The following is a 22,249-nucleotide window of genomic DNA, read 5'->3' as shown; positions in this document are numbered from 1 at the left end:
GAAAATTCAGCAAATGCAATTCATTTGATCCAACAACAAAAACAGTTTTGGCCTCCCTATGCGGTAATGGCATAAAATGCGCTACGCTTATCGGATGAGGGTGTAAGACCCACCATCTCGAAGCTAAAAGACAGGGCTACAACAATGTAGAAGGCCACTCAGTCCAAATCCTAGCACAACTAGGTCAAAAAGGCAGAATACCAAACCAGAACCGTAATTGCAGGTTCCCAAATCACACAATGCTGTAATTAGTCCAACTCAGTCTATACAGGTCCAAATGCATTGATTCCAAAGGTATATGTTAGCTAAGACATCAAGATACATTTCATCAGAAGACAGCAACAACAAAATCCAAACCAATTCCAGTCAAAACAGACGATTACAATCGCAGTTCACACTTTCTGATCACCCAGAACAGCAACAGTAAAAACGACATATCTCACTCTACACTACTCCAAATGACCTGAACTTTTACAGGTACCTCAAAAACATCAATACCTACAACTTTCATGTTTTAAGGAAAGGCCAATTCGGCCTCTATCCAGTACCTAAAATTTCGGACAGAATGCACCCTTAAGAACCCTAGATTTTCCAATTTTCTTCCAAAACAGAAATTAGTTGCAATTAATCACTTTTCCCACCTCCTTAAGTCATTATAGAACATTTCCAAACATCATAGATAACCACAACATCATGATCACATTAAACCAGAAAAATCACCAATAAATTGTAAACTTCACCATTTCATCCAAAAACAAGAATTAAATCACAAAATTCAACACCATAGCCACCATTAGGCACAAATTAAACATCATTAGGTGTAAGAGGAAGTGTAATCATCACTTACCTAGTAAACAAGAGAGAGGGAGTTGTAGAACACCTTAGCTTCCTTAAAAACTTCACCAAACAACTTACTAGCACCTAATGGAAGACTTTTATGGAGTAGAAACTAGTTGATGCAATTGGTTTGGAAGATTGAGCTAAATGGAAGCTTGAAAATTGGAGAAATCTTCTTCCTTCTTGAGCTTAAGAGAGTCGGCCACCAAGGAGTGAAAAATGGTGATTTTTAGTCAATTTTTGAGATATTTAACTTAAGGGTAAAAAGTCAAAAAGTCCAACCAATGAGAAAGTGCCACTTGGCACTCTATTAAATGCATTCCTATCCTTTCTTTTCTCTCTCACATCAATCATTTCACACACTCTACTTATCTCTTAACACCCGATAAATTTTACACAGTATCCGAAACTTAACCTTATTGGCCGAATTTTTCCGAACTATTCGCACTAGTGGGGCCCACGTCCATAATCTATCCGTAATTTTTCAAAAACTCTCCAATACTACAAAAATCATCTAAAAACATAATTACTCATAAAATTCACCAGGTAAATTTTTCCTAAGCCGGAAAATGCAGAAAACATGCAATTAAAGGGGAAAAACCCTAGGAAAAACATTAAGGGAAAAATACGGGTTCTCACACTCTCTCCCCCTTAAAAGAATGTCCTCGACATTCTAACTCCTATATAAATCCGGACAAGATATCGCTCAGAAACCAATCAAGCAGTAGAATTCCATCTACTCCAACTCGTATTCACCAGGTCCAATTTGTTATTCCCAAAGTCAGTCAAATACTAAGCAACATTCTAATCTTACGTATCACAATTCATGATCTTGTAAAGCACTTATCAAATTCAAGTGCTAAATATCACGCCAATCCAACTTATCAAATAGTCATGGTCCAGTGGTCCAGTAGGGAGTTAATCGCGTAACCAGATAAAACAGGCAAAAGGCTTGAAATCGGACGTAATGTCCCAGATATTTGGAAGAAATTCAGGGTATAGCGAAACTTCAAATCAAAATTCATCCCTGGTGGTGCTGGACAACACAACAAGCTAGCACAACGGCTATGCTTCACCAAAGCATTTCAGTTCAGTAAGTTGGCCCTGGTGGTGCTGGACAACACAACAAGCTAGCACAACGGCTAAACTTCACCAGAGAGCCTCCGTTCAAGTATTTCATCCCTGGTGGTGCTGGACAACACAACAGGCATGCCTCGCCAGAAGAATGGCAGTGCTGGACAACACAACAAGCAATGCCCCACCAGAGAGGTTCAGTTCAACCGCCACAGAAAAGTAGTAGCCGGTCTACAACCACATGAGTACGAATAAGTTCCAGAGTAGGGTCAACGCAGTGTTCAATCAAATAAGTTCAAAAGCAGAGCCAATGTCTTCAGGTTCATAGTGCGCGAGTACGAAGAGTTCAAAAGCAGGGTCAAATATTAGAAGTTCAGGGAGCATGAACACTAATAAGAGTACAAGTTCAAGTTCAAGGATCATGAGTACAGGTAAGAACACACTGACCTAACCTCTGTCCAGCAATTCACATTCTTAACTAGTCCTAAAATGCAAGTCCACCTACAGGTCACATACCATATATTCAGTGAGATTAGGTCCATTAAGAGTACGTATGAACACACTCGCCTAACAGGGTCACGTCTCAAGACAGTTCAGTCTAGTCGGTCTCAGGCAGCTCAAGATCAATCTCAGGTAGTTCGAGGTCAGTCCCAAGTAGTTCAAGTAGAGCAAATTCCAACACTTACCAATCAGGTGGTGCAAAAGTCTATAGATCCACACCTATCGTGTGCGTAATACTCCAACTATAAACAAAATAAAAACACAAAACAAATACATGAAAACCACGCAAAAGCGTAGGTACCAAAAGTTACGACTCGAATATATACATTTATTTACAAAACCACACCAAAAGATATACAAAGTACCCGACCTCCAGTCGGTACAAAACCCATTATGCACACGAGCACTCCGGCTCCAAAAAGCTAGTCAGTCCACCAAATAACCAAAGAAATTAGCCATGCCAGTCCGAGCAAAAGTAGTCTACAGCTACTCATAATACAAAAGCGACCCTAATCACCTCCCCTAGGGCCCCTCACACTCGGAGGTCTCGGTCCCGGTCCCATGCCGCTAGAACTGTCCGGATCCATACCTACAAACATTAATTCGTTAGGTAACTGACATTTCAACTTAAAATATCTCATTCAGCTTAAAGAGAATAATGTATTCCTAAGGCCTATCACGTATGTCCCACAATTGCCCAAGTCCTCTAACCTAGGCGCTCTTATTTCGTTCGTATCCGGACCCAAGAATCCCATCCAAGATAATTCACAACTCGAGCCGGCCGGTCCCAAGAGTAAATCATCCTTATTAAAGATTCCTACCCGACATACATACCTAGCTTTCTCGAGTCCCATGATAATGATTCGTACACTTATCACATGCCCGGTTCATAACTTATGCTCAAACGAGCACTTAGACATATTCATGAAATTAGGACCACAACACCACTTGGCCCAGTCTCACTCCACGCAGAGACCACGCGAAGTGGCTCTAATACCACTTGTAACAGCCCCACTTTCCCCTAAGGCGAACCAAAGGGGTTAGCGGACTGCCTGCCCAGCTCTCGCCAGGACTACGAGCAGTTACAAGCGTTCTAAAACGTTTCGGGAAAGTAAAAGCGCGCTCGGACAAGCCACAAGTACCAAAATAACAAAATTTAAAAAAACGAAAACGATGAAGCCGATGATGAACAGTACCGGCCACGTCAGAATCCAGATACTAGGCCGAGAGTAGCCAAAATTTTTCTTTTGCCGTTTGAAATACGAGTTGATCCGAAATTACACCAAACATTAATACATTTCAATTCACCATTTACAACCAAATTGGCATGTCAAAAACTATTCATCATGGATATACATGTTCGGTTTGCCAATCAAAAGAAATTGAACCAATACACATTAGGGTTTCATTCAAAGAGCTATTCCAATTAGACATATACATGGCTCAATTTGGCAACCAACAAGTATGATCTTCCAAAATGATCATTTTCCTGTAAGGAAAACAAATGGAACGGAGTGAGCTAAAGCTCAGTGAGCAACTATCACACAATCCACCAAGATCACTTAAGCATAATCGTTCATTTCAAGTATTCAAATAAGAAGCAAAACAAATCGGTAAAAGGATACGGACGGCTCTCAAGAGCCCGTTTCCACGCTTACATTCTTGATCCAACTTCATTGACCCTCCGTCAATGCTAAAAGTACCAAACCGTAGACCACACTTCACTTCCATTCCTTCCACCCAACATACCCCAACCGGGCCCGCACTCCAAGCAGTAGCTTTAGGTGATACTCGAGTACACCGGAACCAAGGGTCTCATTACCACAAGATTCCCATTTCAGTCCCCGTGGCGAGTCAATTTTCACGACCAAGCCCTCGCTGGCTCGATTCAATTGATTACCAACGGGGTTGAGCTCAGTACAGTAGGGCCGTTGGATACTCGTCCAACCGACACCCAATCAGTTTTCCATGAATAGAATGCAATATCTCATATAGCCAGTGCAGTATTACGGTGAAACAGTAAACAGTCAGTAACAAGAGAAAAGGATGAGGGCGGTCAAGTACACCCTCATCTTAATCATTTCCAATAGCCAAACAAGCCTTCAAGGCATCACAATCACATATAGCAAAGCCACATTATAAACATCCAAGTGAGTAGTATACTCACCAATCAAGTAAGTGTTGTTTCATGCACGTCCGTCAAAAGTATTTCGTGAACCACCGTCACGCCCTAGAACACGTAAACAAATGCGATGAGACTCGATAACGAGTCCTCAAGCCATGCCCATCACAACCCCAATGGGTTTCAAATGCATATAGAGGCATTATAGCAAACCAGAAAATTCAGCAAATGCAATTCATTTGATCCAACAACAAAAACAGTTTTGGCCTCCCTATGCGGTAATGGCATAAAATGCGCTACGCTTATCGGATGAGGGTGTAAGACCCACCATCTCGAAGCTAAAAGACAGGGCTACAACAATGTAGAAGGCCACTCAGTCCAAATCCTAGCACAACTAGGTCAAAAAGGCAGAATACCAAACCAGAACCGTAATTGCAGGTTCCCAAATCACACAATGCTGTAATTAGTCCAACTCAGTCTATACAGGTCCAAATGCATTGATTCCAAAGGTATATGTTAGCTAAGACATCAAGATACATTTCATCAGAAGACAGCAACAACAAAATCCAAACCAATTCCAGTCAAAACAGACGATTACAATCGCAGTTCACACTTTCTGATCACCCAGAACAGCAACAGTAAAAACGACATATCTCACTCTACACTACTCCAAATGACCTGAACTTTTACAGGTACCTCAAAAACATCAATACCTACAACTTTCATGTTTTAAGGAAAGGCCAATTCGGCCTCTATCCAGTACCTAAAATTTCGGACAGAATGCACCCTTAAGAACCCTAGATTTTCCAATTTTCTTCCAAAACAGAAATTAGTTGCAATTAATCACTTTTCCCACCTCCTTAAGTCATTATAGAACATTTCCAAACATCATAGATAACCACAACATCATGATCACATTAAACCAGAAAAATCACCAATAAATTGTAAACTTCACCATTTCATCCAAAAACAAGAATTAAATCACAAAATTCAACACCATAGCCACCATTAGGCACAAATTAAACATCATTAGGTGTAAGAGGAAGTGTAATCATCACTTACCTAGTAAACAAGAGAGAGGGAGTTGTAGAACACCTTAGCTTCCTTAAAAACTTCACCAAACAACTTACTAGCACCTAATGGAAGACTTTTATGGAGTAGAAACTAGTTGATGCAATTGGTTTGGAAGATTGAGCTAAATGGAAGCTTGAAAATTGGAGAAATCTTCTTCCTTCTTGAGCTTAAGAGAGTCGGCCACCAAGGAGTGAAAAATGGTGATTTTTAGTCAATTTTTGAGATATTTAACTTAAGGGTAAAAAGTCAAAAAGTCCAACCAATGAGAAAGTGCCACTTGGCACTCTATTAAATGCATTCCTATCCTTTCTTTTCTCTCTCACATCAATCATTTCACACACTCTACTTATCTCTTAACACCCGATAAATTTTACACAGTATCCGAAACTTAACCTTATTGGCCGAATTTTTCCGAACTATTCGCACTAGTGGGGCCCACGTCCATAATCTATCCGTAATTTTTCAAAAACTCTCCAATACTACAAAAATCATCTAAAAACATAATTACTCATAAAATTCACCAGGTAAATTTTTCCTAAGCCGGAAAATGCAGAAAACATGCAATTAAAGGGGAAAAACCCTAGGAAAAACATTAAGGGAAAAATACGGGTTCTCACACTCTCTCCCCCTTAAAAGAATGTCCTCGACATTCTAACTCCTATATAAATCCGGACAAGATATCGCTCAGAAACCAATCAAGCAGTAGAATTCCATCTACTCCAACTCGTATTCACCAGGTCCAATTTGTTATTCCCAAAGTCAGTCCAATTTGCTTTTATTTTAGTTAATTAAGCCTAAAATATCTCTTAAATTAGCCACAATTTTTCACCAAAAGAAATAAGAGAAAAGTCTAGAAAAGCCAAGTGTCATGAAACCTATGGAAGTTGGACTTTGACCAACTTGTTTAACTTTCCTAAAACAAAAATTTGACCAAGATGTCTTCATTTTTTTCTTGTTTTGGCCAACCAAGATGCTCCATTTCTCCTTGTCTTGGCTGAAAATGGTGAGAGGAAACACAAGGAAGAGCACTTCATACTACAACTTCAACCCTTGCTTGAATCTTCAAGATTTCATCCTAAGCTTGCAATCCAAACCATAGAAAGTGACCCTAAGGAAGGAAGAAGACTTTTGGTGGAGAAAGTTGGGGAGACAAGGAGGCTTATGGTTGCTCTTTTCATAGAGTTTAAAGGCAATCATGTTTAGAAACCATCTCTTCATTTTTAACTTGCATTTTAGTAGATTTAATGCTTGTTTGTTGTAGATTCTATGGAAAATTTCATGGGTTGTGAAGTTGGTGAAACTTTTCTAACTTTGATTTATATTTTTCTAGCCATGAGATGTTTCTATCTAGCTTTGTTATAGACTTGAGAGAGAGCTGATATGAAGATTTCTAGCTTTAATATGACTTTTAGCTTCCAACTAAGAATTTTCCAGCTTTAGTAGAGAATTTTCCAGCATTGATAGAGGAATCTGTCCTGTTTCTGACGTGTTTAATTCGTCCATGTTAGAGGCCGAATCAGGCTAAGATCAAAGCATAAAATTGTAGGGAATGGAGTTATATAGTTGTCTGTAAAATTTCAACTCAATCCGAGCACTGTAGCATCTTATATGACTAAAATACCCCTGACTGCCAAATGCCCTATTTTGCGGGCAATTTTGAGATTTCATGTTTCTAGCTTCATTTTTCACTTTGATCCGTATCAAATCAGCACTTGGCCAAAACATGAAAATTGTAGTCCTATGTTTCTGCTTTCCAACGCATTTGAAAACGTCTCAATCGGATTTTTATAGCCTGAGTTATTGCCATTTGAATCCAGTGCTGACTACCAGACTGACAATGAACTTTTGGTTCTGTAATTTGTAAATTCAACCTGGAACAACTATGAGCTGGGTTGAGTTGTTTTCATGAAAGTTGTAACCCTTTGTCTTAACTTTGAAATGGTATAAAGTTTACACCAATCCGATAAATGTAGCTCCAGTTGTGACCAAAATTCTATAAGATGTCAAATCTGCTGGTTAGTCTTTTGTCTTCAAAACTGATTTCCGTTTGTATTATTAGACTTGTGTTGTAATTGGATGATTTTGGAGTCTAATTGAAGGGCTATGGTGGTAACATTGCTTGTGTGTGATTTTGGGGCTGAATTGAGGAAAATAATGAAGTCATAAATGGATGAAAAATAGGTAAATACAAAGGGCGTGCTGCCCAAATTTTCACTCGAGAACTAGGCGTGTGTACTTGTGATTCGAGCGAAGAATTGAGGTCGAATTGAACTTGATTTGTCTTGGGCATTCGAGTTATCTTTCATAGAGTTATATAAGTTAGAATTTGCCGAAACTTGTACCCTTAGAAAAATGAAAGTAACGACTAATAGAAATACGTTTTCCTTGTCACTTTGACTCAAATGGAGATTTCAAAGTTTAATCGCTTCAAAGTTTCTAAGTTTTAAGAGCGAACATGAGTTTTACGAATATTCTCCAAATGATTTTCAATTACTTGATTCTCGTTAAGCGAAACGTTTAAATTTTGAACCTTAGTCGATTTCAAAGCTCTTAAACGATGTTTTATTGCAGATTTGGACTCCAAACAAGGAGTAACACCTGAACGTGATCCGTAAAAGCACTACATCTTTGGTGAGTGCTTCCAAATACCTGATTGAACTTGATACTTGTGTTCAATACTGGACTAATGTGATTACATGATATGTGATTGGTTTGATCTGACAAGCGTGTACTTTATCGCACTTGCCCTAATGTGATTTATTACTGTTTTCTGGTTATTATTGACTTGATATACATATGTACAACTTAAATACTACCTGAGATCATGTACTTGACTTGTAAGTGTTGAGCGGTAGCATGTACCACACTCAATTTGAGTGGGAGGTGCTTCTCTTCCCGTCTCACTACTTTTATCCTCACCCTATTGGTTAGTCAGTCGAATTGAGCCAGTAAGGGCTTGGTCGAAGAGACTGGCGAACCATTGGTACTGTTTATTGTTTATTATTTACTGTTCTCTTATTTTGTCGAGTGGAGTGATATCTCCTCGACTAATCAGTATACTCGAGTATTACCACCAGTGTTTATTGAGGATTTTGGACCCTGTAGGGGGTTTGGATGGTGGACGGAGATTGTAGTTAAGTGGTGCTCTATTAGACTGGTTACTTTACTTGACAATTGACGGAGTGTCAACTACTACTTGATCAAGCTCTGGTGAAGCAATGGGAACTTGGCTCCTGAGAGCCATCCGTATCCTTATACTTTGAAATGATTATTGCTTATTGGGTTATTGTTTCTTTTAAAAAACTTTATACCCGCTCATTTTTTAGATTTGCTAATTGAAGTGTTATTGCTCACTTTTATGAATTTGTTATGCTCGCTATTTTCCTACGTGGATACTGGTACTTTCAAATAATGGTCAACTGGCTATTTGGAACTTTACTGGGCTTTTAGCTCATTCCACATCATTTGTTTTTCTTACAGGGGGTATGAGCAAGGCGTGAGACTTGTGCAGACTAGCATAGTCTAGTTTTTGAAAATTTTGATATTGTACTCGCACTAGTCGCTCGATTAGGGTTGAATGTATTTAGAACTCCAATCTTTTGATGTATTTGAGGTTGTATGGATGTTTGAGACAGAAATGAATGTAGTTGTACTTTTCAAATTGGGTAACTGTTATTTCCTTTATTCTTGAGGTTGTACCTTATTCTAGTTGAAGTGAGTAAGTGAATCCTGGCGAGAGTTGGGCAGGCGGTCCGCTAAACCCTGGGGTACGCCCTAGGGGGAGATCGGGTCATCACACTTGGCTTTGGCGATTTGGAATTTTTTTGGTTTGTCTTGTGGACTTTTTGTTGTTGACAAGCATTTATGGGGCTGGTTGGCTTGGTGGTGATTGAAGTCGGCAAAGACAGTAAAGTTTATTCCAATCTTTATATGCTGGAATTTATGGAAGGCTAGAAATTTAGCTATTTTCCAAGGTGTGAAGGCAGATCCTCAGACGGTTTGTTGAGTCATCTTTCGAGACTTAAAGGATGCATATTGGCTTAGGTTTGGTGAGTTGCAGGAGGTTGTGGGTTGGCCGCAATTTTTTGGTACTATGGAGCAGCTGCGTGAGTCGATTTCTATAACTTTGGTTCGTTGGAGATCTCCTCATTTGGGTGGTTTAAGCTTAATAGTGATAGTTGTGCGAAGGATAATCCAGGGGTTAGTGGAGGTGGGGGGATTTTGTGGGATTCTTTGAGGAGATTGATTGTTGCTTTCTCTACGTTCTTTGGTATTGGCACTAACATGCAAGTCGAGGCCCGAACTTTATTGGTAGGGATTAACCTCTGTTGCCAATAGGGAATTATGAACCTAGTGATTGAATCTGATTCGATGGTTCTCGTACGGGTTTTGAATGGTCAATATCAATGCCTGTGGTCGATTAGTCATGAGTTGGGCCAGATTCGAGACCTATCCTCAGGTCTCTTTAAGTTTCAACATTGTTTTCAGAAGGCAAATAAGGTTGCAGATGTGTTGGCAAATAAAGGTTGTCTGCAATCTCAGACTAGGCTTTGTGTATATGAGCAAGTAGCTGATTTGCCGAGACTTGTTAGGGGGGAATATAGGTTGGATAAATTAGCATACCCATCTTTTCGACGGCGTCGTCGTTGTAATCGTTAATTTGCTTTCAAATCCTTGTACTCGAGGTAAGGTTTATGTCCTCCTCGGCAATGGTTTGGTTTTGAAATAAAAAATATATTTTTTTATTAAATAAAAAATAAAAAATGGAGTGTGATTAACATTATCATACTTACATTAATTGCATAACAACTAAAGCTACTTATGATTTTTAGGATAAAGACTTTATCAAATTTATGCTATAAACAAGATACTCAAATCAATTTTGAACTTGAAGCAAGACTAATGCTCATAAATTTCGAATTAGGTTTATGAATTTTAGTTTTGTCTCATTGACTTAAAAAATTCTTAACAAGGAAATAAAATATGAATTTAAAGTACCTTAAAAATAATTAGCATGTAATCCAGACATAGTTATTAAATCCGACCCAACCCGACGGTTCGACCGGTCGACCCGGTGAACCGGCCATTAAACCGGGCTGGTTCTCTAATTAGATCATTTCTGCAAGTAAATCGTTGACTTTTCAACGGATCGGCGGTTCAACCGAATTAAACCAGAAACCCAACCGGTTTTGTGGACAACCCGATTTTGAGGAAAAAAAAGTCTTTCCAAGCCTTTGCTTGGATTCGAACCTTTATCACCACCATGCCACTTTGTCACTTGTTAATTAATGGCCATTTTTATGCTATATGAACGTTTTGTTAATTTTATCTTTATTTTTTTAATTCTCCAAAATAAATTTATTTGGAATCTTTTAATAAAACTTATGACCCCTATATTCTATAAATTATAAAATAGATTTCAAAAATAACATATTACATAATTTATTTTAAAGACAAATATTGTTTTTAATAATTTTTTTGCACTTAAAATTCGTAAATAACCTAGATAATTACAGTAAACATATAAAATTTTACACTTGAAGTTTGGTGGATTACTAATTAAATTTATGTTTTGCTGATTCTTATATGAATTAAATATTCTATAGCATATTAAATTAAATGAATATTTGTTATGACATTATTTATTACAATTTATATCATATATTCTATATCAAAATTTATAAGATATAATATTTAAATATATTTAGTGACCCACCGGTTCAACCACTCACCCACCGGTTGAACCAGTGACCCGTTGACCCACCTCCTTCACCGGTCTCCTCTCCGGGCCGAGTTTAATAACTATGAATCCAGTAAACCAATAACTAAATTAGTGAAAAATGGTAACTTCTGCTGAGAGAGAAATTGTTTGTTAATGAGGACGTTTTCTGCCATTGTTGGAGCTCTCTAGCTCTTATGAGTGGATTCAATACATTAAGGGATTTTATAATTAAATCCCTATACAATGAAAGGTTTTCTAAATCCTACCCTAGTATTTTCTTTCTTTATAACATTTTTCAATAATAATTCTATATTTCATTGCTAAATCTAATTAATTAATACTATAAATTCCTAAAGTTCATGGGACTTTTGCCTTGATGGACTTTCACCCCAACTTTCAAAACACTGATTTCATTCAATTCCACCCAGTTAGATGTGGCTTTCCTGCTGATCCATGATTTAGATTGAGATTATTAAATCAATCCAACCAAAGCTTTAACAAGATTAGGTTTAGGATCCCAATTCTGGACCAGAAAGTTAGGGGTGATGGGATGTGGGGAGGGATAGGAGCGTAAAACAAAAGAGAGGGTATGAAAAAGGATAGGATGGTAAAAGGAGGGAGAGAGAGAGAGAGAGAGAGAGAGAGAGAGGAATAGTGACACCTAAACCTTGTAAGAAAGTGAACAAACTTAATCATGTCAAAAAAAAAGCTAAACATGCCAATTGTCAATTTCTTATGGCAAACGAATTAGGAATTACCAAATGAGAAGATGTACATAATCTAAGCTGATTTGGAATTGACAGTCCTTGGACGATATATATATATATATCTCAAGTAGACATGTCAATGGATCGGATTTTATCCAAATCCAATGTACTTGGATAGTATTTGGATTTAATTTTTCAAACTCAGACCCTTTCGAGATCTAGTCCCTATAAAAGAGTTATAGGTTTGGGTAAGATATGATTTTCTATAATCCATAAATATAGTTGAAGTTTTAAAAATAAATAGAAGCACTCGATAGTAGTTTTTTTTTCAATTCATAATATTGCATCAACTTCTTGAATATTAATTTTATTATTTGAAATAAAAATTGGATGGTGTTTATATATTTTTTTGAAATCTATAGACTTTTAATATATTTTTATTTTAGTGCATTTATAAAAATACAACGGACACTACAACAAAAATGGCCTTTTTTGACATGTCTATAAGGACACTTAATGGTTTATGTCATTATAGCATTTCTATTATGACACTTATTATCAACTTAATAATATATGCTCTAATTTTTTTTATTTTATCTGATATAAAAATGATAATGTATCTTTAGGCTCTCTATCATAACACTTGTGAAAATGTGAGATACATCAAGAAAAATTAAAACACAAACGACGTGGTTTAATTTTGGCGGAAGATTCTTTGCCAAAACACTTAAGTGAAATCTCAAAACTTCATTTTGCCTCCTCGTGAAATTTTTCTTCTTCTTATCTCTCTCACAAACTCTCTCTCTCTCTCTCTCTCGGCAAACTCTCTCTCAAAACTCTTGGCCAAAATTTTGCTTTCCCCGCAAAATTTTCTTACCAATTTATGCCCTCCGCCTCTCTCGGCCACTCTCCCGTCCTCTGCCTTACTGAATAATGCAGAAGCTAGGGGAAGCCCTGGCCGATCTCCCCAACATTTCTAATATCCAAACTGGTGTCCGACGAAAATTAGGGCTCTGAGTCTGAGAGAGACCTTAGATTTAGGGCGGTATTCGCAGCATCTGCACTTATTCTTTCTTGGATTTCAACGATCAGCGGCAAATGTCGTCTCCTCCTGGACCCTACTCCGGCACCAGCACTCTCGCCTTGGTAAACCATCCGCTAATTTTTCTCTAATTTTTTGAAAATTTCATTTTGTTTACTTTTGTCTGATTTTTGAGTTCTTTTTGGGTAATTATTTTGTGTCAGTTGGTGATTTGGGGGTTGAGGGTGGATGTTGGGGGTTGAGGGTTTTGGGAAGGAGAAGGTAAAGAAGGTAGAGGAGGTGATGTGGTTGTGGAAGGGAGTGAAGAGGTGGAGGTGGTGGCGGTGATGGGTGGTGAAAGATCGGCGGATGATGAGGTGGTGGAAGCTGTGGTTGTTGGCATAGGAGGAGAGGATGATGGTGGTGGTTACTGCAGAAGTTCCGGTGGTTGAGGAGTGGATGCCGGTGGTGTTGGCATCTGAAAAAAGATTCCAAAGTAGAAGATAGTATTGATTCTGTAAAAGATTCCAAAGTGCACACGACTAAGACAACGTCGGTCCTTAGTGGTAGTTTGTTAATGTTATCCTGATGAGTGACGAGAAGCCATTGGGAAGTCTGCATCTATATTATGTACTCCTAACATCTAGCAGCGGACAAGGTATTTTTCTATTCGTGTCAGCGATAATCTATAGGCTTAAAAGAAGAATTAAAGCCAATATATGAGAGGTCTTCCTACAATGATGATGCATGACAATGACATGATCACGAATTAAATTTGTTATCAAATCGAAGTGGACAAGAAATGCAGGGAAAGAATGTTGCAATTGAGACAATGTTTGACAGAGAGAAGGCATTAAAATAAAGAAAGAGATAGGCCTTTGTTATCAAGGCAAGGACTCTTTTGTAGTCTTGTTAAGTGGCTATTTGTACAAGTGTTACTAAGGTATTGGTAGGCTCTTGGATATTTTTCCTTTAGTTATGGATGGGGTAGTTATCAAAACTTGCTTCAATCATTTTGTGACAGCTTCAATTCAACTGATTGCTGCTACCATTGGAACTCTTTAATTTAATTTATTAGCCAGCCAAAGTCAGGAGTTGGCTAATAAATTGGTTGTAAGTTTAGTTATGTGTTTGGTATGCACAAAAGTCCGCTGCTGAAATCACAGCAGAAGGAGACAGAGACAGAAAGAGAGAGGATTATACATATACGTATATCTTTCTTGCATATAATGTAAGTTTAATAATACCTAAAGGATGATCAAACCTAAAGCTGAAGGAGTTGTTAGAAACCTTAAAGAGAGATTTCTGAAATTATCTCTAAAATGGAAGATAAACTAACCGTGTTGGATTTGTCAAGAAAGCATGAGAATTGATTTCGACGTCAAATTGCAATATTTGAGCGATATACTCTATTTGTTTTCATATGTTAGTCATGAATTATAATTAATTACTTGCAGTCAGTCCCTTAAATATTAGATCAGAACCAAAAAAATATGTGATGTTTTCTGATAGGGAAACATTTTGTAATGTGTGATGTTTTCTGCATCAGGTGAGGAAGGTGGATATGCTTGAAGAAGTCACTGTTATCTGGTCTGAGAAGGTTAAGGACGAATTGGTGTTGGATGGCAATGACATTGAGCTTGTTTCCCGATCTGCTGCCCTGATAAACCAAGTCAGAGACACTCTGTGCCATATTTATGATATTTGAATCTACAAGTTTTGTTCCTTGTCACTTGTCTTTAAAATGTAGTTCATCTGGCTAAATAGCTAATATACAACCTTTTCTTATTGTGGACAGAAATGCCATGTGAAGAACAAAGATATCCGGAAGTTCCTTGATGGTATCTATGTCAGTGAGAAGGGGCAAATAGCCGAGGAGGAGTGAGAGTTAGTGGCCTACATTTCTTGATCATTTTCTTGGATTGATTCCTTTTTATCATATCAAGATGCTTGTGGGGATTTCTTAGAGATGACTTCTATTTTGAACTTAAAATAGAAGTCATGTTTTTTGGAGTATATATGCTTGCTTTTAGTGGTCTACTTTAGTGTTTTCTTATCTGTATTTAGAATGTATCAGCAGTGTTTTCAACCACTTGCTTGACGATAGCCCATTGCCTGCTAACAATTTAGTTCATCAGTGCTTGTTGCAACCTTTTCCAGTACACACTCACTAAATGGAAAAGGATCTACGGGAGGTGGAAAGCTGAGTCGAATTGGTGAAGTAGAGAAGGGGCTGTTGACGCTAATTTCCTCAGATGCTCCTGGACTTCAGGTGTTGTAACCTATATTTGGACTTTTTTTTTTAATGATCAGTAGTTAGGTTGCAACAATATATACTAATTTCCTGGATTCCTTTTTAACTGCTTATACATTTTTTCTACATTTCAACTAGATCATTTTTGGAATTGTAATGCTTCAACACTTTGTTTTTCTTGATTAATTATCCACCAGTTCTTTCCTATTATTTCCAGGTTTGTGACCCCCATGGCCGCTGGTACCTGGCTGATAGTGGCTTTGTTCTTGGGGACCTTTTATTTCTCACAGGCAAGGCTCTCATCCATGCTACAGCTGGTCTGAGGCCTGCGGTTTCACATCGTTCTAGTGGCGGAAGGTAGATATTGGTGCTTAAGTGTAATTTGATAGTTGCCCAAGAATGTCATAGGTTGAAGAAATTTCTCAACTGATCAGTACACTTTGCCCTGCAGGACATCTCTCGTCTTTAGGCTCATGCCACAAGGCAATGCAATACGTGATTGTTCACCAATTGCAGCAGCTGGTCATGTCATTCCTCAGAGTTATGTGCCAATCTCTGTAACCCAGTTTATTGATGCTATAATAGCACTTGTTATGTGCCAATCTTTGTAACCCAGTTTATGGGTGCTATAATAGTACTTGTTATGTGCCAATCTCTGTAACCCAGTTATGTGCCAATCTCTGTAACCCAGTTTCGATTAGCTATGTTAGTACTTGTTACTGACACTTAGTTCAATAAATGATATTTGAGCATTAGCTTTTGCTTTTGCTTTTAAATTACGACAATATTCTATTCTTTGGGATAATTTTACAAGTCCTTTGGGTATATGGTTGACGGAATGTATAGCAGGAAGCACAATCAGGTTGCTTCTTTATTTAAAAAAAAAAAATCCGGGCAGTTAAAAGTGTCAGCATAGCTCAACAACTTCGACAATATTCTGATACTTTCCATTGTTAAGAAAATGGATTTTTGTTGGCAGATGAGATGCTATAATAGCATAGTTTTCCTAACACCTTGAATAGTACGAACCTATCCCCACATTAGAAGGGACAACACTTGTCCGAGGTGTGAGGAAAAGTAAAGTGTCAGCTTAGATTATCTTTACTGACACTTTTAAATGCCGTTAAAGGTCATTTTTGTTGTAGTGGGATATCAAAAGGATCTAATCCATACTGTACCCATTGATATGCCTAATCCTAAGGCCACATTTACTGCCATCCAAACTAGATACAAGTCGGACTGGGATACTCTATATGATTATAGTCTTATGAAAATGGCTTGACTATTCCAACTGCGATATCTATCTTAGTTTGAGAAACAAAAATTCAATTTGGTAGGCTCGGTTTCATCGTCTTTGTAGTTTCTACTTTGTTTAAGCATAGAGACAACAGATGAAGAAAATCCCGTGTCTATCTTCATAGAAGTGCTTCTCATCTTTGCCCTAGTAAGGCTTCGATTTTAATGGCTATCTTTCCGTTGATAATTTCAAGAATTTTCTCATGGATGACTACCGTAAGATGGTTCAACAACACCCAGTCAAGAAGGATGTGGTGGAAACCAGTGCGGTGACTCTAGCCTACTTCTTTTTCTTGGTGTTCTTAACAGTTGTTGGTTTATGGTTGGCTATACACGTTTCAAGAAAATTCATTGAGTTAATATGACAGAACAGACACATGGACCAAAATCAATTTTTTTAAAAAAAAATTCTAATGTAAAAGCATTCATTTCGTATAAATGTACTTAGAGCAAACCAATATATAGAGTTCGAAGAATTTCCAAGATTATTTAATATCACTATATTCTATTATAGATGGATCATGCATTCATATTTCTATCCAATACAAGAATCAATTTTGTTACACTCATTAACATCTAGAATCTGTAAGGTAGTATCAACTATGTCTACAGCAGTTTGGATTTCTGGAGTTAATGAAGGTTCAAGTGGCTTTGGGTCATTCAACACATCTTCACACTCTTGAGCTTGACCATAAGCTTCTGTGAGTGCTACGGCAAGTGTTGGATACGTTTCATGATTTAACACTGAAAAATTTCGTCCAATCTAAAGTTGACTCTATCATATGACTCTGAACATTCTTAGAGAGCACTTTTAAGAAGAGGATCTGTGGTGGTTCTTAGTAGACTTGAGATTTTTGATGAGGTCCCAACAGCAATTGCTTTGGCCTCATCGTTGACTATGGTGCAAAAGCCGCTGAGACTAGTCTTCAAATCGCTTCGAGGATCGGCAGAGATCACATCAATACACTTGGCACTATGGGTTGTCTTTTTACACCATGTATGGAAATCCTCTGCCGCGGTGCCTTGAGAGGTAAGAATGTGCAGGAGGAATGTTGCTATCGAAAGTACGAGTGACAGGCCAACTCTATTGGTAGCCATAATCTCCTAAAGCTGATTTAATTTTCTGCTGAGTAATGGCTTTGAATTTTTAAGATGAGGACTGGAAAAGGCTGAAGGCCTTTTAATACAGAAAATAAGCGAAGACAGTGAGAATTGAATATGGTAATAAGCGATAGAGAATATGCCAAGACGGAGATGGAGTTTTCTATCAGTTTACAGAAAAAAAGGAAGTTCCTATAGACTCATAATTTGGTAAGGCATTCAACCCACATTGAATTATATGCTTACCATATTAAAGCTATCAAATAGCAGTATTTCTTAAAGTTGGCTAATTAAAAATAAATAACATACCACCTAAACTTAAAAACTTACCAAACTTATGAATAAATATAATTCGAAAAAAATAGAAATGACCATAACTAAAAGTAAATAACAACATTCCGAACTATTTATTTTGGGAATACTAAAAATAAAGATGGGTGGAAAAAGTCGTACGAAAGAATTTGCAAGAATGGTGCGGGATTGGCCAATTGGGTAGAAAACAAGTAGGTGAAGGAAGGTAGGGCTTAGGTGAGGGGGGATGGTTGCTAGGAAGCTTGGGTTTAATAACTCAAGTGAGGATAGCGGAGAGTTAGATGAGGGTATTCAGGAGAGAAAAAAGAGGAAGGAGGTTACTACCCTTGTGAGGTGGAGCAATGGCTTGATGTGATTGAATTGGGGGAGGGGGGGGGAGAGGGAGGTGATCATGTGTGTATCTGGTGTGGTTTTGGTATTTCTTAAAGTGATTTATTGAGTATTTTTAGTATTTATTAGCAAAGTATATAAAATAAGTTATATGTTGTACGATATTTCGATATAAATGAAATACTATTATAAAATTCTTTTTTATTTTTAACCTCTTTTGCATATAACTATTTTTAAAAATTATTATTATTATTTAATTTATAAATCCGTACATAGTATGAGTCAAAATGCTAGTCTGTATCATGACACAATGCCTTGCATGGCCAAAATGCTAGCTTATATGATGAGGCATTGCCTTGCACGTATTAAAATGCTAGTTTGTATCACGATCAGACAATGCGCATACTTATGTAAAATGAAATTAAACATCTAGTTCAATGAATTTAGACTGTTGATGAAACAAGTGCAACAAAACTAGGTAATATCTTCAAGATAATATATCTAATTGATACTAATTCTACAAGGCAACATGTTTATCGATGTCAATTAATACAAAAGAATACATCCTAATTAGTGCTAATGGTACTATTAAATACATTAGATTTATTTACATTAATAGATACAAAAAATCCTTTCTACCTTTGGAGCACACCGCATGATTTATAAGTGAAGACAAAGAGAATTCAATATATGGTAACATGTGGTAGAAAATATGGCAAGACGGACTTACCTATGAGATTACAAAAAAACCAAAAAAAAACATCATATAGACTCATAATTTGGTAAGGCATTCAACCGCATTCAATTTTTTAACAAATTAGGACTTTATACTAGTAATCCCAGATAAGAAAATAATCAACAATGTAAGACACCATCTAGCTAATGGGTACCCAATGGTGTGAGGATCCGAAATTTTTTTATTTTATTTTATTTTACTAGCTTAATTAATTATTTACTGACCGTTCTCTCTAAATATTTTATTCCAACCTTTTTAGACCCAATTATATGGAATTATGGCTTACATGTATTTTTAAATTGACTTGTTACGAAAATTAATTTTTGGAAACTCGTTTAGTGAAAAAAAAAAGTGAATATGCGTTTGGAGACAGTGATCGATTTGAGGATATAGTGAGTTTGGAAAATTGGAGACTTATACATTAGTCTTAAAATAGGTATTTTTTATGTTTAAGTACTCAAGTATTAGTTAGTAGTACAATCGTTATAAGAATTTCTTGAAAATTTCACTTTATCGCGCACAAATCGGAAATACGCATTTTCACACGCGCGGTTTAATTGAGGGACTTAAGACCTTTATTTCTAGACTATTAAGAGTGAATAATTATAAGGTTTAAGGAAGTGCATTAGAGATTTAGTGCACAAGTGAAACAAATCCGAGGGGAAACGAGCACGAAACGCGCGCGTACGCACACTAGTCTTGGTTGACTTTTAGAGTATTCTTAGCCACACAATCTTAAGCTTCCTCAAGAAGCTTTTGCAGCTGCAACAACCTTTCTTTTCTTCTCTACCAGCCGTGCATCACTCCAAGGAAGATGACAACCAAAATTCTTCTTCAACAACTCCCTCATTTCTCACCCAAATCACTCCAAAATTTAACTACAACTAGCAAACAACTTGGAAATTCACTTGAGCTTGGAGGAGAGATTCATTTCACGATTTTTCTTGGGCTTAGAGTGACCAAAATTTTCTACTCAAATCATCCAAGGAGGTAAACAACGATCAACCTCTTAAACCATTGTTTATGGAAGTTATCTAGCACTTATAAGTTCATAATTTCATGTGGGTAGCTTTAGATTGTTGGATTTTGGTGTGTGGGCTCTATGAACTCCCACAATGACTTGAGGATTGATTTCATGAGTTTTGATGTTATTAATATCGGTTTAGTGCTTAAATTAGTGAAAATAAGTTGTACTGGTGAAAGGAAACTCAAAGGAGGTGATGAGCAAAAATATTTTGAAACTGCCCCTGTCATTTTCGTGTGCTTTTGAGCACTTTTTAGTGGTTTAATTGACTTGTTTATGATGTATATATGTTGTATGGGTTGTGTAAAAAGTTTCATCAAAAAATAACGTGATTTGGTTGGCCAAATGATGTGTTTTCGGAAATCAGCAAAACTGGAAATTTTTTCCGTAACTACTCTGGCAGTGTTCTTGTTTTGGATATAACTTTTTACTTCAATGTCAAAATTGAATGCTGTTAGCGGCACTGAAAACTAGACATTCCCAGTTTTCCAACGGTATAAAATGTACATTCTGGTTCCACCTGAGTCATCCATACCAATAGTTTAAACATGACTGTCCTGTTACACGTCTACACTGGGAGCTCTGTTTTGAGTAGCGAATTGATGCTCAAATGTGAGCTAGTTTTCGACAAATTTTGAAAATGATTTCTTCTAAGAAATTGTAGCCTTATGAATCTAGTTTTCAATGCTGCCAACCACGCTCAATTCTGAGTTGAATTGAGTGATTTATGACTAGAATTCGAAACTGACTTTGTGGGAGAAAACCCTCATGTTGGACAGATTTGTAACCAATTTTGATTTGAGACTTGCTCTTCGAAATTCTTGGTTTAAATCACCTACCAAATGTATCTTGGATCCTTATTAGACCTGGTTAGCATAAATGAGACATGTTTTAAGCATTTTATTGGCCAAAGGTTTGAGAAAAAGAAAACTAGTGGTGCAAGGCAGCTTTGCCTTGGAGATTTAGAAATTTTGATGGTTTTGTTAACCGACATCACGAATGAATTTTCCTATGAAATTTTGTAGAGGAATAGCCCTTATATGGTAGCATAATACTGCTAAATTCGGTGCCATCCGAGTCCATTTCAATGCTTAACCAAAGTCCCAAAGTTTGTGATTTGAACCAGAAAATTGCCTAAAAGTTTCGATTTTTCTGCAACTTTGAACTACTATATCTTGGTGCTCAAAACTCTGATTCTTGTTTCGCTTGTTGTGTTTTAAACTTTGTTTATGACTCTAATTGAGTTCCAAATTTCAGAGGTTGGTTCACATTGTGTGAATTTTGCCGAATTTCCAAACTTAGCCGAAAATCAACCCCAAAACTGTCTTGCAAGCCAAAACAGCAACTTTGAGACAAATTTTGAATACCTTTCGTTTGGAATCATGGAAAAGTGTCTTCTAAAAACTTTTCGTACTTTGGAAGAAGTTTCCAACGGTACCAAGTTTTCCAATTTTGGACTTATAGAGAGTGAGATCTGATTTTTCAAAATTTACTTACCGAATCTGAAATTTCCGAACTTAAAGGAAATTGAGGGTTTCGAACTCTCCATTTTCCTCCAATATTGCTAGACCATTTTACACTTGATTTCAAATGTGAAAATCAGATTTCTCTTGTGTTTTTGAAACCCACTTCCGAGCCTCGATTATAAATAATTAAGGTTCAATTCATGAAATTTCCTTAAATGGTATACTAGTACAACCTTCTTTGATAAGTTGGGGTTCTAAGTGATAGTGTATAATAATTGATGGTTATTTGCTCAGGTGCCCAAGGAGACATTCAAGAGGAACTCGAAGTGGACGCCTAAACACTTATTTGCGTACTTACTCACTTGTTCTGAATAGGTGAGTGTTCCATATAGGAGTACGTAATTTGAACAAGTCTATGACATGCTTATCTCATAGTCATTAAGTGTTAAGTGCTACATGTTAAGTATTTACCACACTCATGCATATCTAAGTAAGGTATACTTGAATTACTAGATATGAAATGCTTGAAGAGCATATTTACGTGACTACTTGAATTACTAGATATGAAATGCTTGAAGAGCATATTTACGTGACTACTTGAACTACTCGATATGAAATGCTTGAAAAGCATATTTACGTGACTACTTGAACTACTCAATATGAAATGCTTGA

General features: G+C 37.1%; 1 protein-coding gene and 1 long non-coding RNA gene across 3 annotated transcripts; both read left to right on the top strand.

Annotated features, from left to right (window-relative positions):
- Positions 1-13,120: 13,120 nt before the first annotated feature.
- LOC113776685 (60S ribosomal protein L9-like) lies at positions 13,121-14,960 on the top strand. 2 transcript variants are annotated; one of them, XM_027321738.1, is made up of 3 exons: positions 13,121-13,183; positions 14,608-14,730; positions 14,857-14,960. In XM_027321738.1, the coding sequence occupies exons 1-3, from the start codon at positions 13,136-13,138 to the stop codon at positions 14,941-14,943; spliced, it is 258 nt and encodes an 85-aa protein (XP_027177539.1). In that variant the 5' UTR covers positions 13,121-13,135; the 3' UTR covers positions 14,944-14,960. The 2 variants fall into 2 exon arrangements, 1 of the variants encoding a protein (XP_027177539.1); XR_003469129.1 differs by lacking the exon at positions 13,121-13,183 and adding an exon at positions 13,702-13,716 and having other exon boundaries at positions 14,857-14,870.
- Positions 14,961-15,250: 290 nt separating this feature from the next.
- Positions 15,251-15,872, top strand: LOC113777496. The gene is made up of 3 exons (XR_003469181.1): positions 15,251-15,330; positions 15,603-15,669; positions 15,764-15,872. It is a non-coding gene; the product is annotated as an uncharacterized LOC113777496 (long non-coding RNA).
- Positions 15,873-22,249: the final 6,377 nt, after the last annotated feature.

The sequence above is a fragment of the Coffea eugenioides genome, chromosome 7 (genome assembly GCF_003713205.1).
Source record: "Coffea eugenioides isolate CCC68of chromosome 7, Ceug_1.0, whole genome shotgun sequence".
In the NCBI taxonomy this organism is placed as follows: Eukaryota; Viridiplantae; Streptophyta; class Magnoliopsida; order Gentianales; family Rubiaceae; genus Coffea; species Coffea eugenioides.
The sequence above is the reverse complement of the archived record's forward strand: the minus strand, read 5'-3'. Positions and strand labels throughout refer to the sequence as shown.

Excerpts from the sequence above, each read along its gene's own strand:
- LOC113776685 (XM_027321738.1), top strand. The coding sequence starts at position 13,136 with ATGTCGTCTCCTCCTGGACCCTACTCCGGCACCAGCACTCTCGCCTTG. Across the intron at positions 13,184-14,607 it reads GCACCAGCACTCTCGCCTTG|GTGAGGAAGGTGGATATGCT; the intron begins GTAAACCATCCG and ends TTTCTGCATCAG. Across the intron at positions 14,731-14,856 it reads CTGCTGCCCTGATAAACCAA|AAATGCCATGTGAAGAACAA; the intron begins GTCAGAGACACT and ends TATTGTGGACAG.